At 42.9% G+C, this 17,470-nt stretch overlaps 1 protein-coding gene across 2 annotated transcripts in view; it reads right to left on the bottom strand.

Annotated features, from left to right (window-relative positions):
- Positions 1-3,919: 3,919 nt before the first annotated feature.
- The window catches only part of ANXA5 (annexin A5), a 30,255-nt gene continuing 16,704 nt past the window's right edge, over positions 3,920-17,470 (bottom strand). Inside the window, exons 1-12 of one of the 2 annotated variants that reach the window (XM_077140165.1) lie at positions 17,120-17,138; positions 16,937-17,021; positions 15,622-15,716; positions 15,246-15,359; positions 14,166-14,256; positions 12,095-12,174; positions 11,617-11,673; positions 8,427-8,520; positions 7,486-7,581; positions 5,899-5,957; positions 5,543-5,665; positions 3,920-4,431 (exon numbers count right to left, since the gene is read on the bottom strand). In XM_077140165.1, the coding sequence (XP_076996280.1) occupies positions 4,372-4,431; positions 5,543-5,665; positions 5,899-5,957; positions 7,486-7,581; positions 8,427-8,520; positions 11,617-11,673; positions 12,095-12,174; positions 14,166-14,256; positions 15,246-15,359; positions 15,622-15,716; positions 16,937-17,021; positions 17,120-17,122 (957 nt within the window). In that variant the 5' untranslated portion in view covers positions 17,123-17,138 and the 3' untranslated portion in view covers positions 3,920-4,371. Of the gene's footprint in view, positions 4,432-5,542; positions 5,666-5,898; positions 5,958-7,485; positions 7,582-8,426; positions 8,521-11,616; positions 11,674-12,094; positions 12,175-14,165; positions 14,257-15,245; positions 15,360-15,621; positions 15,717-16,936; positions 17,022-17,119; positions 17,139-17,470 lie in introns of those variants that run through there. The other variant, XM_077140164.1, reaches the window with a different exon arrangement.

Genomic DNA, 17,470 nt, shown 5'->3' with positions numbered 1-17,470 from the left:
ACCACCATCAGAAATAATGTATTTCTGTACTGAGAGATTTACTTTAAGGAACTAGTTCACGTGATTGTGAGAGCTGGCAATTCTGAACTCTGCAGGGCAGGCCCACAGGCTGGTATTTCCGGTAAGAATTAATGTTGAAATCTTGAGTTCAAAATTCTCAGGGGAAGCCAGCAGGCAGGGAGCTCAGAAAGGAGGAGATGGCATAGCCTTGAGGCAGAACTTCTTGCTCCTGGAACCTCTGTCCTGTGCTCTGACTGACTGAGGCTCACTCACATTATTGAGGACAATCTCCTCTCAAGTCCACTGATCGCAGATGCTAATCCTATCTTCAAAATGCCTCCATCCCCAAAGCTGGGCCAGCGTTTGACCAAACAAGAGACGCTGTAACCTAGTCAAGTTGACACAAAATTAGCCATCACAACCAGTGCCCTAAAATAAAAGAAATATTATTCATTCCTAGCAAGATGGCTGACTTGCAGTAATGGTTTTTAAGTTCAAGGGGAATTCCATTAACTACAGGTTAGTACAGGGGGCAAGAATTAATTTAGTATTTGCTTATATTTAGTACTACCATGAACAAGCCCCAGCTAAGAAGATAAAAAGATGATTATTTTGCCAAAAGGAAAATAATGTAACACAACTGGGATTTAATTCTTGATTTGCATAATTCTTACTTGTTGGTTAATATCATAAATTGAGGGTTTCAAGAATTTATTACCATACTGAAATCCAACTAAATATATTGCTTTGGTTTGGAAAGCTTTGCTTCTATAATTTAGAATTAGTATGAAAAGTCAACAGAAGTTATCTAAATAGATACAAGTAACAATAGTACTCATCAGAGAGAATCTGGAAATAAATTTGTGGCCAATTAGAAGGCACAGTAAATAAGTGCCTGAAGACTGAGCATGCTTGTGCACGCTTGCACACACTAACACACACTCTTTATACAGTGCTAGGAAATGGTAATGAGCATTGGTTATGTTTTCCACAATTAGCTCAGTGTGGAATTCTAAGTGCCACTGTGAGGCAGCTCGCCACCCCCAGGGGGTCTAAATATGACCACACCTAACACCTCAAAACATCCATCAGCAAGAGTCATGAATTTTAAAGAGACTGTATAAAATGTCCTATATAAGACTATTCTAATACTGTAGCTCATTCTAAAGACACATACACACCAAAAACTGTACGAACCTCAAACACATCCCAAAAAAGTGTGGGCACACACAGACGCACTTTTGGAAAGAATACTGCCATTCTCGGAGCCCGAATGCAGAGAAATGCGATGGGACATTTTATAAAATCTTCCAGCCCTTTGGAAATGGGAAGTATCAGCTGATCCTCAGACCCATCTCATCTAGAAAGTATCTTAAAGAAAAATGTATATGATAGTGTTGCTTTTTTTCTTTCAACTTTACAAGATGGCAGTTTTGACACAAATGCCCTACCCCTAACTTTTTCCACTGGATATATTATTTTACTCTTTTGAATGTATCATATTTTAAACATAAGCACCATTCAATAATTGTGCACACTGTGACTTCCACCATCACCGCTGCGTATTCCATTCTCCCTATTGGTTGGGTGACCACATAATTTATCAATAACTGGCACATTTTTTGAGGAAACGGTGGTGCTACTTTTAGGCACAAAAAAACAGGGTGTGCCCTGGGCAAACTCGAATCTATGGACTCTAACTATAGGGAAACACTTATTTTACTGTCCTGTGTATTTTTTCAGCTTGTCTTTCTGTAGAAGTAAGATAATATGCTGCATCATTACATTCATGTTCCTTTTAGTCTCCAGTATTTTGGAGCAGCTACAAGTAAAAATCTAAAATTGTGGAACTGTAACCCATACCAAACTCTGAAATTTGTTCCACGACCAATTGTAGCAGTAAGCGTTGAAATTTATTTTTTGTATGTTATTTTTCGCAAAAAGAAAAAAAAGTCAATTGTGATGATAAATGCACAGCTATATGATATTGTGAACCACTGATTGCACACTTTGGATGATTACATGGTATGTGAGCACATAATATCTATCAATAAAAAATTTAAAATAATAAAGTAAGATTATATATGTTTTACTTCACCCTCTAGTTTTTCATACACAAAAGGTAGGAAATTATGGACACTGTTTTATACCTTTATTTTCCCAGTGGTGTATATTCTGGAGACACTGCTATAAAATGCACAGAGTTAGCTTCTTCGTTTGTTTTTATGCTATGGTACATTCTATTATTTGCATGCACTGTAGTTTACTTAGCCCATCCTCCAATGATGGACACTTAGATGATTTTTAGTCTTTTGCTATAACAAGGTACATTAAACCTTGTGCACACATTATTTCATAAATGTATAGGTAGCAGACAGGATACATTTCCAGAAGTTCTACTGCTGGGTCAGTGGGTAAATGCATTCATAATTTGACCAAATTTCTCTCCATAGGGTTTTACCACTTTCACTCCTACCAGCCACAACTCATTAACAAGGCATGTCATCCAACTTTCTGGATTTTGTTGATTAGTTGAAAAATGGTATCTCAGTGTAACTTGAATTTGAATCTCTTGTACTATGAGTGAAGCCAAGCACCTTCTCATATGTTTAGGGATATTTTTATTTTTATTTTTTGTATGAACTATCTATTTAAATCTATTCAAATCTTTTTTGTATATTCAAAAAAAATCAGGTTTTTTTTTAAATTTAATTGGATTACTGGTTTTGTTTTCCTTTATTGATTTATGGGTTATTCGTATACTAAGAAGAAAAGTTCTTTATTATCTAAGATGCAAATATTTTCATTTGCCTTCTGAATTTTCTTATAGTGTTCTGATGGTGTTTTAGTTCATATAAAGAAAGAAACATGTTGGCATTTTTGCTGGTATCACAATAAATTCAGATTAAGTGCCAGAAAGAGTCACAAAATGGTTAAATGTAGCAGATTTGAAAGCTCTTTAGTTACTTTCTTTTAAAGCATGGCAAATACATAATCCGGGGCTTATAATTAAAGCCAGTGTGCTATTAAAAGAGAGAGAGAGAGAGAGAGAGAACTTCTGAAATAAATCATGTAAGAGCTTTCATTTAAAAAGTATAGACAGTTGGGGCGGGCCACGGTGGCTCAGTGGAAGAGTTCTAGCCTGCCATTCCAGAGACCCAGGTTCAATTCCTGGTGCCTGCCCACGCGAAGGAAAAAAAAAAAAAGTACAGACAGTTCATTTTCTGCCTGGCTCCACATCAAAACAGCCTAAGGAGCTTCTCAAAAAAATCCGGTGGCAGATGTACACACACAACTCTTGAGATACTGCTGGTTATTCTGATGAGCAGATAAGGCTGTGAAAAAGAATCATCACTATCCAAAAGTTTTCAAAAGGAGGATAGTTCATTTCATCAATACTGTGTTACTAATGGCAATCACTCTGCTTTAAAACAAAGGGAAGGGTCTACAAGGGAGTAAGTGCAAAACGGAAACAAAAGTCACACCAAAGAGACTGGGAAGGTGACTATTAGAAGCACAAAATCTGCTCCTATCTTTTAACGACTGCTTGCCTTTTTATCTCAAAGAAGGTGGCAGACGGTAAATAGGGAAAACAAGTTTATAACAGGAAAAAGAAAGGTAACACTGATTTTTCAGGTTAAGTTACAAAATCAGCTTTTCTGCTAAGTAACTAGCACCATAAGCATCACCTTATCTGATACCCAACTAAACATGCTGCAGATAACACAGGGCCCTGCAGCCTTTTCTCAGCCCATTCTCTGGAGGAGAGAAATTCAGTTTATGGGTTGCAGTTCAAGCTTAACACCCAACGAGACAGCTGTAAATGAGTTCTCAACTAATACCACTGTCAACTGAATGGCCTGAAAAAAAGATAATATCATTGTTAAATCAATGTTCTAAACATACACATATGCACAACTCAGGGGAAAGGAAATGTTTATTTTTCATTAATCTTTTGACTGCAACTGCCATGATTTTGCAGGTTTAACTGAGTAGCAAATTTGATTAATAACACTTCATAATTTCAAGGCTAATGTTCTGATTAAGGTAACACAGTTATCAACTTAATATAAATGAAGTTGTATAAAAAGGCTAAGCAGTTGGCCCTCTCAAGGGTGCATATGCATGGCCCAGACTCCAGGCTTAATAACGTAAGTACACTTGAGTCGTCTAACAGTCATAGTCAGAAAGGGCTCAGCTGAACATCTCAGAGCGGAGGCACGCTTTACTTCTAAGACATGTACGCTTTGGTCACTAGCATGCTTGTGTGAATACGGCAACGTGTCAAGCACTAGCGCATGAATAGTGCGCAGTGTGCGAAGGGAGGGAGCAGAGGCGGCGGTGGCAGGCAGAGCGGGTATCACCAGGCTCTCAGTCTTCCCCTCCACACAGCAGCAGGAGAGCCTTCTTGTAGTCCCCAGATGTGTCGCTCTGAAACGACGAGTTCTTGGTTAACCGCCATGAGTCAAAGGAGTCAAGGACATTTTTTAAGAACTAAAATCCTAACAACAAACAGCACTCATATGACATTTTCTCCCAAGGGGGTAACCTGTGAGTGACTTTCTCATTAGCAACGTCAGACAGGGAGTTTCCTATCACGTTTAACTTCCTAACTTTACAGTTCTCTCAAAGACTCTGCTGGCACCCTTCATCCAGCAGCCCAGAGACCGAAGAAATGGGCCTGCGTCGCTTTCCAACCCTGCTAAGATCAAGCGTCCTACGTAAACTCTGAACTTCTATCCTATGACCTGTGCCTGGCTAAGGGTCAGAGCTGGAGCTGCCTCCGAGGACAGCTTTGCCCAACGGCAGGACACGCAGTGCCTGTTCCTGCCTCACAGCCTGCCATGCACGATGAACTAACCTCCGAGGACAGCTTTGCCCAACGGCAGGACACGCAGTGCCTGTTCTTGCCTCACAGCCTGCCATGCACGATGAACTAACGCTTCCAGCCCAGAGCCATGGACAAGCTGGCACCTTTCACCCCAGCCACACCACACGTGCAAACTGAAAGCGGGCTCCACTGAAATCAGGTGTTGCACATGGCCCACAATGCCTTTTACCAAAAATACAAGGGAAAAAGCCAAACACCTTAACCTGAACTTAATTATAGGCCACAGAGTCCCCTGCTTTTAAAGGGCAAAAATGACAGTGATCTTTGGTTGGTTCTTTCCTAAGCTAAGAACGGTGAGCAGATACCAGGGCAAGGTGACAGTATACAACAAAGAAAAAAGCAGTGTGAAAGAAAGAAAGTAACTAACAAAGATAGCGGGAACTGATAAAAGAAAGAACACATACATCATCATCATGGGTTTGCTGAGCATCTGTGGTCACTGCTCAATATGCTTCCGAGTTCAAGAGCCGCAGCCGCTGCCCTTGGGAGCTGCAGTCCCACCTCAGGGGACACCACAGGCCGATACACCCCTCAACTCATCACACTGGAATTTTCATCTTAACACAAAAATCGTGTTCTCCAGTCACATCTTGCATGTGATAGACTGGTCAGCGTTGGCTTTCTGAACATAACAGAGAAAAGCGGTACTACCTTAATCATGGAATAAAGAGAGGTGGCAAAATTCTTCCTGAACTCCTTCCGAATGTTGAACAGATCAATCTCACTCCTGGAAACGATGACTCGGATGAGGGTATGATCATCAGTCCCGGCTCCCTTTAGAAAAGAGAAAGAGAAAGAAAGGCATATTGCTCAAAACCTTCAAATAATCATCAAAACGCCCCTGAGCTGGAGTGAATCAATCAAGCAAGCAATTCAGTGTAATCCAGCTACCTGTTTTAATAACAACAAAGAAAAAAGAAACCCTGAAGCCTGTCATCTAAAACATGACCACAGATGGAGAAAACCAGAAAGACGGATCAGATAGAAGATTCAAGGTGTCCACTTACTTTCATAGCATAGTAGAGGGTTTCTGCAAGGTAGGCGGGTATACTTCGAATAGATTTCACTAAGAAAATAAACAATAAAATGGTCAGATGCTATGATGATATGAAAAGGATTAAATCATTAAAAATCCAAACCTACCACATGCCTATAACTCTGCTTCACCAAAAGTTCGTAGAGGAGAAGGCACCGCTCGGCTGCGAGCTGATCTGACCTCCTCACTCACCACGTATGTTCTAAGACACGGGCTTCAGCTTTCCCGGAGCTCTGAGTTCTTCACAGAATGGCACGTAGGGCAAAGGGCCACGTCCTTTCTTTGCCCCTGAGTTCTCGGAGCACTTTTCTGACATGGCAGTTTGGCATCCTGAGTTGTAATCGTGCCACAGCCCCTTGTCCCAAATAAATTCTACAAACACCCTGGAGGATTTCATTCCATGTACCTCAAGCAAATAACACAAAGCTCTATTCTATCCAATCTCTGACAAATCTTGGATTATCCCCCTGTAATCTTAATCCAGTTACTCTCTCCCTCCTCTTTAAAATCCATAATACACATAGGGAGGGCATCACAAGATTCAGCCACTTCAGTAGACACACGCAGGTAAACTGAGACCAGAAAAGTGTAACTTCCTAAACATGCAGACGCTAACGCAGGTGATGAGAGCTTAGACCAGTCTGCTTAGCTTCAGAAAATCTATCGCATGAAAATCCCTTACTACACAAAATATCATTCAGACAGAATTCTTGAATCGTGGAGGTTTTTAATTCTCCCTTTTCCAATGCTTAAGAAAAACAGCCACCAGTAATAACATATTATAATCTCTATGTTGCATTCTGTTAATGAAGTGCTATCCAAAAGCTTCCTAGTTCATTTAAATAAGAGCTTAAATGAAAGGCTACTTTTAGTGTTGGTTCAGGCACGTCTCTGGCTTATTCTCCAGAAAACAACAAGCACAGATATTGTAGCTCAACACCAATACTTGGAACCAGCAGCAGATAGAGATTCACTTCAGATCCAAATGACAGCTCGGACCACTGGGAACCAGCTGCTGGTCCTGCCTGGATTTGAACCGTAAGTAATACTACAGTCACCTGGTCACACACCACTCTCCAGTGTTCCCAGATCATTCTGAATACTCAACTAAAATAAAATTCCAAATTATTTAATATGAAAGCAATCATCACATCCTCTATTACATCAAAGATATTCTTTTCTAAACTAGATGCCAATACCTCAGTCTGCCTCAAAGCCAAGAAGACTGTATTCAAAAGAATTCTAAAATTTCAGAGGTATCAGAAATTTGTCCACAACATTACAAGTTCACAATGAAACAGTAACATTTTTCATGCAGCTCAAAAATGATTTTTAAACTGTTCTGTTAGTATCTCCATTGGATTCGATGAACTAACCAGAAAATCAAGTATTTTCAACATCAAAAGAGATCTTTTTAATTGAAATGTTGGGGTTTTCTTCATGCCAAACTCCTTTTTTCATAAAGAAATCAGTGGTTATTATTAGCTGTTGCCTCCACTGTATAAAATACTTTAGCTCTCATCATCCTAAATATTATATTTATTGCAAAATTACCTACCAACAGCAAGGAGTAGCTGCTCCAAATTCCCAGAAGTCTCCCGATCAATGGACTCCTCGATTTGAAATCCAGATATAGTCATGTATTTGTCAAACACTGGAAAAATGAAGGTTACTACTTAAGTACATCAAAGCCACCCTTTCCCAAAGGAGGGGTCTGCTCTGACCACTGATGTCCCACCAAGGCAAACACCCCTTCCTCCCCGCTGACAGGTCCCCGACTGTTTAACTAGAGTCCCGTGCCCAGCGCTAGGCAACGGCTCCTGAGTGCTCTCGCTGACTCCCCTGCCCCCGGAACTAGTTAAATCCAAGGAGACATCAAGGGAAACCTGCTGGAGGGGTTTCTAAGAAAGCTTTCTCTTTCTTGATAAAAAGTGAGAGTTATGACTAATTCACCCCCCCCCCCTTCTTCCTTCCATGGAAACGGTTGGTATGTTTGCAACACAGCAGTTATCTTGTGACTGGGACAGTAAGCAAAAAAAAAAGGCGGCCAGGCTTGGCCAAACCAGCTACAGAAACCCTACCTACGGAAATAAACCCTAGTTTTTAAAGCTACTCTGAGGAGAGTTTTCCACTGCTAACCACTGAGCTCAATCCCAGCTGATGCCCCAAGTGTGATGGAAACCAGAGGTAAGGACTCGGACTCCACTGGCCTGGAGGAAATGCTTGGTCTGTGGTCTGCACATGACAGTAACGCCTGAGAGGCCGATTCCCTCACCTCCCCAGCACCCTCCCATAGCCAAGGGCAGGATGAGGACTCTAGTGCTGTAACAGCTGCAAGAGTAGCAAAGAGAATCCCGAGTGTTCTCAGGGTCACCAAAAGAAAGACAAACATGCATTTATTCATTAAGTGCCTGCTGTGTGACAGGTGTTTGGGCATAACTGGTTCATGAACTTCCAAAATTAATCAAAACATCTGTCCTTACACATCTCTTCACTCACCCCTTCTCAAATGAGATGTGCTTCGTGTTCCAAAAATGGTGATAAACTTCTCTTCATCTGTCCCCCATTTCAGTTCTCCAGCTTGAAATAAGGCCTGTGAACATTTCAACCTTGGTCAGTGAAGTACCCGTTCATCTCAGTTCCTAGATCTTATCACACTTGTTTCTCACTCACTGGACACTAACTCACCAGATTCATCATTTCACACTTTAATATTGTTTCTAATGTTTCTTACTTCGCCCACTGAGAACGGAGCGACTGTGGAGCTTGCCACTGAATCGCCCCACAGTAGATTAAGGGTCAGAGCCGAAGAACAGGACATAATTAACGGCAAGGTTCAGTGTTCCCGAAATGTCTGTCATAACTTACAATCTTTCAGGAGCAAAGGTCTGAGAGGGGAAGTGCCACTGCCTCACTGTTCACACCTCATGCACAGACTGGGAAAGAATTTGTCTAGGGGCTAAGCTGCCTGTGTTTTCTGTCCCGCTGGTTCTAGGTAAACAGCACATCATAAAAAGTAAACTCCGTATTTTCTCTTTATAACTGAGATTTCATCAGTCAGCTGTGAAAAGTTTTCACATTTCCAAAAGATGATAAAATTGTTAAGAGGTGCTCAATAAACATTGATTCCCTTCTTTCTCACTTTCCTTCCCCAAAGACTGGATGTGGTGGAGGAGAATGTAAAATCAGTTTTAACACAGTAAAAGAAATGTTAAAAAGTAATGTGGATTGTAAACAAAATGTTCAGTTCCCATGTGATGACTCCTGTAGCTTATCAAACCCCTGAAAGAAAAGGAATCCACTTAGCAGGGAAAAAAATTCAAAAGCTTATGAAAGGGCTCTTTACTGTCTCAGCCTACTCTCAATAAAAATCTTAAATTCCCATTAGTGATAACAGTCTACTGCTCTCAGAGCAATGTGCAACTGTGCGTTCCTTTTCATAACACTGAAAGAATAACTCTTTTCAACAGGTCTAATTAATAACGCGAACAGATTTAAAGAATCAGAGACTAATACCCAGGGCCACACACTGGGCTGCTCCTGGGCTCGGGAAGGCCTGGAATCTACGCGGGCGACACTGAGTAACTCCCCCAGGCACTTCGCAGATGCACCAAGTTTCCCTCTCAGGACACTGAGCGGTCACGCCCGCTGCCCAACACAAAACTGACACACGGCCCCTGGAAGAGAGGTGCCAGGACTCAGGCTTACCAAATCAGAGTCTGCAGGATAACAAAATCCCCAGGGGACTCACGGACACATTCTATGTTGAGAAGTGAAATTTCTGGCTCAGAGAGAAATCAATGAAAGTGAGGTAAAAGAAGAAAAAAGCGCTGTTTTCTGGCCGGTCGCCTCCCTTCAGCACCCGGCTGCGGGGAGACGAGCTCCTGCACTCTGAGGCAGGCTGGCCATGGTGATCGGGGGCCGGCAGAGCCGATCCCGTGGGCTGGCCGCTCCAGGACACGCAGAGCGCCTGGGCAGGAGGGGCGCGGGACAGGCAGAGCCACCCCTGCTAACGTCTGGAGAGCAAGGCTCATCCATCCCCACAGTGACGCTGGGAAAAGGGGTCTGCAGGGCTGCTCTGGCTCCTTCCCTTCACAAAGGCAGATGAAAGCTCGATCTGTGCGTCCAGCCTCTGTTTAAGGCAGAAGAAGCGACAGGGAGGGATCACTGGCCAAGAACACTGAGGATTTTGTTTAGCAAAAGAGAAAGAGCTTTGAAGCCAGACAGGCCGAGGAAGGAGTGAGTCCCAGCTCCACCACACACTCACGGGGGCTCAGGGGCTCGTTTCTCAAATCCCTGTGCCTCCGTTTCCTTATCTATAAAAAGGAAATGATCCCTCTTCTTTAGAGTTATGCACCATTCAGTTATCAGTTATTTACTGAACATCAACTACGCATTAGGAGCTGAAGATGAAAACTGAACAACAAACAAAGGTGAGTGTGTCTTGGGAAGGCAGCTGTGACGAGGCACCAAGGGCTGCGACAGGAAGCCGGGGTGGCACGTCTCCCCTTCCCCGTGACAGGCACACGGCTCTCACTGGGGAGCTGGAGGGTGCAGCCGGAAAAGCACCTGAGGACTGCTTCTCGAAGAGGCCGGTGAATGGGCGAGGGGACAAGGAGAGAGCACATAGGACAGAGACTAGAGGCATAAGTTAATGAAGATTAGGAGCTCGGACTTTTATCTGAGGACAGCAGGAACTATGGAGGGTTTTTATGATTTAAACAGAAATATGATGTAATAGGATGGCATTTTATAAGGCGGCAGCAAGGCAAGAATCAAATACCACACTGAGCCCTCAATAAGCATTATTTTTTTTCCTTTTTCTTTCAACTAGGCGACAACTGCATTCTGAAGCCATTCTATTAACCCACCTAAAGTAATAATGCTCTCATTTTTCCTATCAGCAAAGGCAGATCACATCCGCTGGATGTTTCATAGAGAACAGCTGGACAGAAGCATGAAAATGGCTCTTCCTTTTTCAATGGTATATGACTGACAATAAAAATTATGTATTTTCTTAATTAAAACATGATCAGAGAGACAAAAAGGGCTGAGATATGTTAGACCAAGAATCCAAGTATCGCTTCATTACCAAATTTCCTAATATTTATCCCCTGTATTACATTACTCTGTAAACTACACTGAGATCATATCGGGATTTAAAAGCCATGTAAGAGCAAATTTGATTTGGGAGTCACTGGAAAACAACTAACAAAAATACAATTCTATTAAGAATTCTATTAAGTGAAAATGCTAAGAAATTTCCTAAGTCTAAAATAATCTGTCATCTATTATATAATAAAACACCGTTTACTGCAAAAACATTCTTTCTTCTTTATCTGCTCCTGGGAAGAGACCTTCTGTTTCAGTGGCAATGGAATCAATGATACATGCCTTTTAATTAAATCCTCGTTTTGTGAATGTTTCAAAAATCACAGAAAGGCATCATTCTAGGTGGAACTCACTATAATGATATTTTATCTCATTCCAGCTTTGGGCTAAAATAAATATTTTGTTATTCAAATCAAAATCAGAGAAATCTACTTATGTGCTCCTATAATTTGGAAGGGACTCTTAGTTAAGGGTACTGTTAGAGGCTACCACAGCGCACGTCCTGACTTTTCAATACCACTGGCTCTTTGCCCACTGGCATATCACAGTAAATCCATCGCGTGTCGGCTGCACTCACCTGAGCATCTTGCTCCACCTGGGCCTCATCAACTCTACCATCAGGGTCTCTATTAGCCTATAAAGAACAGGGTGTCACATCACTGAATTACATGACCACTTTCAACCAAAAAAACAAAATGCTTCAAACTGATGGTAATGTACCTAAAGCTTTTTCTATTAGGAATAATATGCAGCATTTTTCCAAAATCCTGTCACTTCTACTAAGTTTCACCCTCGCATATAGTGCTTACCAAAACCAATGTGACCCTCTTGATGTTAAATTCTTTAGATAGAAGAGGACAGCGCTATCCAAAAGACACCTGTGAGTTTAAGCCTGGTATTCTGAAACACACATGAGCGCTTCCAGCCAGAGCTGTCAGAGATTGCAGTCAGAATTCAGCAAGCACCAGAAATGATTAAAAAGTGACCTTTACAATAGATTCCGGCCATGCCAGCTTCAGATTTTAAAGGCAAGCTCTAAGTAGTCTCCCCGGTACCTGAAGGAGAACCACCAACATCCGCTGGTAGTACCCGGAAGTGTCTCCTACCACGTCGTCCTCCAGGCTCGAGCCGTATTCTGCAAGAGCATAATTTCACGCTTATTTACAGTTCCATTCAGCTAAAAAAGATACCTCCCCCCGCTAATCAAATGGAAGACACATAAAGGAATAAATATTTTACTGGATTAACATTAATTCTCTACTCAGTCTGTGAGAAGACAAGAGCTTTAAGTGGGATGTCGGATGAAAACAAATTAAAGTCCCCCAAAAGCACCGGATTCAAGCCTAAATCATGATTCAGTGATTTGAAAATTCTCTCAGCCAATGTAGTTATTAGATGCATGATGGTACTGGAAAGTCTCTTAGGTACAACAAACAATAACTTAAAACTCTGTTTTGCTCTCCTGCAAATGTCTTACATTCCTCTAAGGCCCTGAGTCTCCTTTCTGCGGTGGTGGCCATTCCCTCCCCTAAGATATTTTTCCTCTCCAGCAAATACGGCTGACTGGGAGGCAGCGGTGATATTTCAAGGTAAGCCTCTCCACCTGTCTGCACCTCTTCCACATGCAGGTCAGAGGAAAAGGTAGAATATGGACCTACAGAGCCAGCAAGCACGTTCCACGAACTCAAACAGCTGCTATCAAATGAAAGGAGGGAACGCTCTAAGGCAGCTAAATATCTAACCACTATTTGAAAGCACACAAACTTTAACAGCCTGAAACTTCTATCTTAAAAGGCCCAAAAATTAAATGTTTATTTCAACCAGGTACCCAAATACAAAACCTTCCCTTCCTCTACTCCATCACCTAATGTAATTAAGCACCAAATTCTATCAAATACCCCTCTTCTCTCTGGTCTAATCTCTTCCCCCCTTCTGCACCCAGGTTGGGACCTAACTACACAGAGCCTCGTTTACCTCCCGAAGCAAACAGCTGTCCAACTGGTCTCTTGATTCAACACTCCACTGCTCAGTCACAATTCACAAAGCCTTGGAGACAAGTCCAACTTGTAATCCGGTCATACAAAACCATCCCACAACTCACCGAACCTCGCATATTACATTTCTCTCCCACGACAGGCTTGCTGACATCCTCTGCCAAGCTCAGCTCTCCCCATGCCCCAAACGTTCTCCTCAGTCCAGTTTCCACACCAGAGCCGCCAATGGGCCCCTTCACCGAAACACCTTCCCTACCCACCTGCACACCTAAATGCCTTCCCCGCCCACCTAAATCTCACCTATCTTTGAACGCCCGGTGTCCGATGGCAGCACGGAGACTTCCCTAAGTACGTGCATGGCGATGACCTTGCCTCACTCTCAACAAATGCTTACACTGAACATTTTTGGTATTTGATCTTAATTTAAATTTTATTATTCTTTAACTGTTGCAGTTGTTTTTAGTCAATTCACTCCAAACAGACAGCACGCTACTTATAGACAGGAGCTGTTAGATGCATCTTCCGTGTCTCTTATGATGAGAACTCTGCCGAACACACTATGAGCCACTGATTGTACACCATGTATGAAATGTATGTGTGTGAAGATTCCTCAATAAAAATACTTTTTAAAAAAAGCAAGGCATGTCAAAAAGAAAAATTAGAATGTAGAACGCTCAAGCACTGCCATTTACTAAGACAACACACATTTAACCAAATGTTTCTATCAACTCTGATTTAGAAAAGCATTTAATTTCTTTTCCCAGGTTCAAAAAAGTGACTTTTAAAACTCTGAATTTCTACTAACATAAAACTGCACCTTGTTGAAGGAAGAAAAGCCACTTAAAGTTAATGAAAGAGAGACAACCTGCATACCCCTAAACTAACTACAAATCTTATGCCAAAGTAAATTATGTATTCAGCAGCAGCTTCTATAAACTAAAAATAGTTATAGGTTTTTTCCTTCCTGAAGGAGAAAAACAGCTTGACATGTAGCTTACTCATTCATTCATTCATTCATTCATACCTTCAATTAATGATCTTATATTGTTTTCTTCCTATATCAGATACGCCTTAGAGAAATGAAAGAAATGGTGGTGATTATGAAGGGGAAATTACAATTTAACACATCTACCTTCTTCATAAACTTGTTTTATAGCTCTCAGTTCTTCAGGTGTCCTGGAAGCAATAATTTCGGTCAGGACTTTCTCATCTGTCCCAGCTCCCTGTGTGGAGATTCATTTTTAACAGAGAAGTCAAGTCAGTAAGTTTAAAAGGAAAGTTATTTTCCTAGAACAGATTTTACCCAATTTGCACAACTACATAAATTTTATCCAAATAATTTGGTCTTCTTTTCCAGGAGTTCTAACATTGCAAGTAAGTTTTCACTCCAAAGGCAATTTTATTCCTTTTTGTCTAATAAAAAAGTGTTTATTGCATGTGTGTGTACAACATAATTGTGTAAATCTGTAATATGATCAGTTTAATTCTGAACAGCCTAAAAGTAAAACATTCTAAGACATGAAAGAGCTTCTACTCCATAAGTGAGAATCTCTGAGCTTAATTCCTTGTTGTTAAACCTCAACTTGCCCTTTCCAAATCTTATTGTTAAGGATGAGCTATTTCCTGTTCCGCAAGTCTAAACAAAAGATTCAGTACGGTCATATTTGTACAACATTCCAAACATCAGCCTGGGGAGTACAAATTTCATTGTTTGCTACAATTGCAATTACAGAAAGTTTATCAGCTACTTCCTGTGAGTATTTAGGTTTTTAGTGTTTAGAAGACTAGGAAAGAAGGAAAAGGTATTAGAAAACATTATTTATCTTGAAACTTCTCCCTGAAGCTTTCCTTTTTAATGGAAATATTATTCCTCAATCATGCAAGCTTCAGTTTTAAAAAATAAAATACCTAATTTGTAACAGTTTTAAAACACATCTCAAAATCGAAAACAGGCATGAAAAAATATAAAAAGCCATAAAATATGAAAGTTTTAAATAGCCAGCATTATCAATTATAAACAGTTCAATGATATAGTCGTAATTTTTTCTTTCTCCTGATCTCCTTATTGCCTCCAACATACCTGTCTTCGTACCAACCTTCAGTAAAATAATTCAAACAAATATTTTTAAACATAAAAAAATAAGGTGAAACAATTACCAAAACAAAATAATATTCCTCAAGACAGAAACCTTCCTTCCACTCATCCTTTTACCTTGAGTGCATGCTTCAGCTCATAGGCGTCGTAAAGGTGAGACGGTTTCATCAGAGCCACAATTAACTTCTCAAACTTTCCGGTCAGTTCTGACTTCAGGTCATCCAGAAGGTCCTGTCCAGAGAGTGCAGACTTGTTACCCGGGCAGGCACGCTAAGGAGACCCCTGCGATCTTTACGTGAGTGCAATCTCCGAGGAGGAGGAGGAGGAGGAAGGCGCATGGGCTAACGGAACTCTGCAGCCCGGAACGAACTTTTGACGTGAAAGCTAATCATTTTTACTAGACATTAAATCTAAAGCAAAGCCACTTATTTCAGGTTAGTCTTAAAATTTACAGCCGCTCTCACAATACACCCTGGGAGAAGTGTGGCCTTACCCTGCCAAACAGAGTTTTAAAAGCCGCAGTGATTTGCTGGCGCTGAGCATTGCTTCGGGACGTGAGCAGAGTCAGGATGGCCTCCTCGTCGGTGCCTGCAATTACACGAGACCCTTACTTCCCACCGCCGACGGCCCCTCTCCCCCACCAACCTCTGGAACCTGCCCCCCACTCACTCTGGGTCCTTATCTCGCTACATGAGATGACAAGACATTAATAAAATTACATTTATACCATATGTATTTAAGCGCATAATATATAAAATGCTGTATTTCCATTATTTGTTATTAGATGAATAGTGAAGTAGATGGAAAAATACACCTGACATTTTAAAAACTGAGTGCACAGTTTTTCACAGAAGTCATTACTTAAATAACTGTGACTGACAGGGCACCATGTGGTAGGCGTTACAAGGGACTGAGAGGAGAAAGACAGATCCTGGCTGCGAGGCACAGCCACGCCAGCATGGAAAATACAAAAGCACACCACCGTGAGCTACGGCACATCGGCAGGTCCAGGCGCCAAATGGGGTCCCGCAGAGGTTCCCTTAGCTGATACGAGGTGGAAGGGAGTTTGGGAACAGCTTTGTGGACAAGCTGGCACCTGAACTGTCTTGAATGATGGAAGGATTTGACAAGCAGCGATATACGGAAGAAGGTCGAGCTTTTGAAAGGAAGGACAACCTCAGCTGTGGGGAAATGCAGGGCTTTCGTGAACGCAGGCAATCCAGGGTAGCCGGGGCAGAGAGCACGTGAAGGGGTCCCGTGAGGTCAGCCCGCTGAGGCTGCTGGGCACCAAGGGAAGGTCTCGCCTGCACCTAACCCTGCTAAAGAGGGACCCTCCCCAGATGTCCAGGATGCAGAACGGCTGGTCGCTGCTGAGCGTGAAAAAGGCGAATCCCCACACAAGGCCCTGGCACGGGGGCACCGAGAGCAGAGGTCAGCAGGGGTGGAAACCCTCGCACGAAAGGTTCTCAGTGGCCAGAAGGGAGGCTGGGGGCGGGAAAGCGAGTCAGATGCAGGAGAACTGGGTGAGCTGAGCAGAGGGACGCGCACAGCGGCTGGCGCCCAGGGCCGCCTGCTCACCACCCTGGCTGCTGCCCAGGGAAAGCGGGACGCCCCACAGCAAAGAAGCTGGGTTTAACCTCCTCTTCACGTCTAGACACAGACTAGGCGGCACAGTCATTAATACGTTTTTATATGCTGATGCCTCTTTCCGCTCTAGAAACTTCAGATCAAAATATTCTAAAATCAACCTTACTACAAATCAATGACTTTTTGTCTGAAAACACAAATTTCACATTTTCTGAGTTTACCCAGGCCCTTCATAGCCTTGCGAAGAGCTTCTGCGTCAGCGCGCTCGTCAAATCCCGGGAAGGCCACCACCGTGCCCTTGACAACCTGAGCAAGGAAAGAGCCAGGTGAGTGACACGGTCAAAAACCATCGCAGGCCACCAGCCAGCTGCTGCACGCCCCACTCGCCGTTCAGGCAAACTCACCATTTGGGAAGATCAGGTAAAGGCCGGTAAAGAGGAAGGGGGCTACCTGTGCTGAGATCAGAGGGAGCAATGCTGCCCCCCAGCCACCCTGCTGCCCGCCTTAGCACGGGGGAGGTTTCTCCAAGGCCGCTTGGCTCAGGCACCGCCTCCTCCCACTTGGGCACCGCCCCCTGTGACCGGGCACCGCCTCCTCCCGCTCGGGCACCGCCCCCTGTGACCGGGCACCACCTCCTCCCGCTCGGGCACCGCCCCCTGTGGCCGGGCACCACCCCCTGTGACCGGGCCCCGCCTCCTCCCGCTCGGGCACCGCCTCCTCCCGCTCGGGCACCGCCCCCTGTGACCAGGCACCGC

The sequence above is a fragment of the Tamandua tetradactyla genome, chromosome 22, assembly GCF_023851605.1.
Source record: "Tamandua tetradactyla isolate mTamTet1 chromosome 22, mTamTet1.pri, whole genome shotgun sequence".
Taxonomy (NCBI): Eukaryota; Metazoa; Chordata; class Mammalia; order Pilosa; family Myrmecophagidae; genus Tamandua; species Tamandua tetradactyla.
Note: the sequence above shows the minus strand (reverse complement) of the source record. Positions and strands in the feature narration are given on the sequence as shown.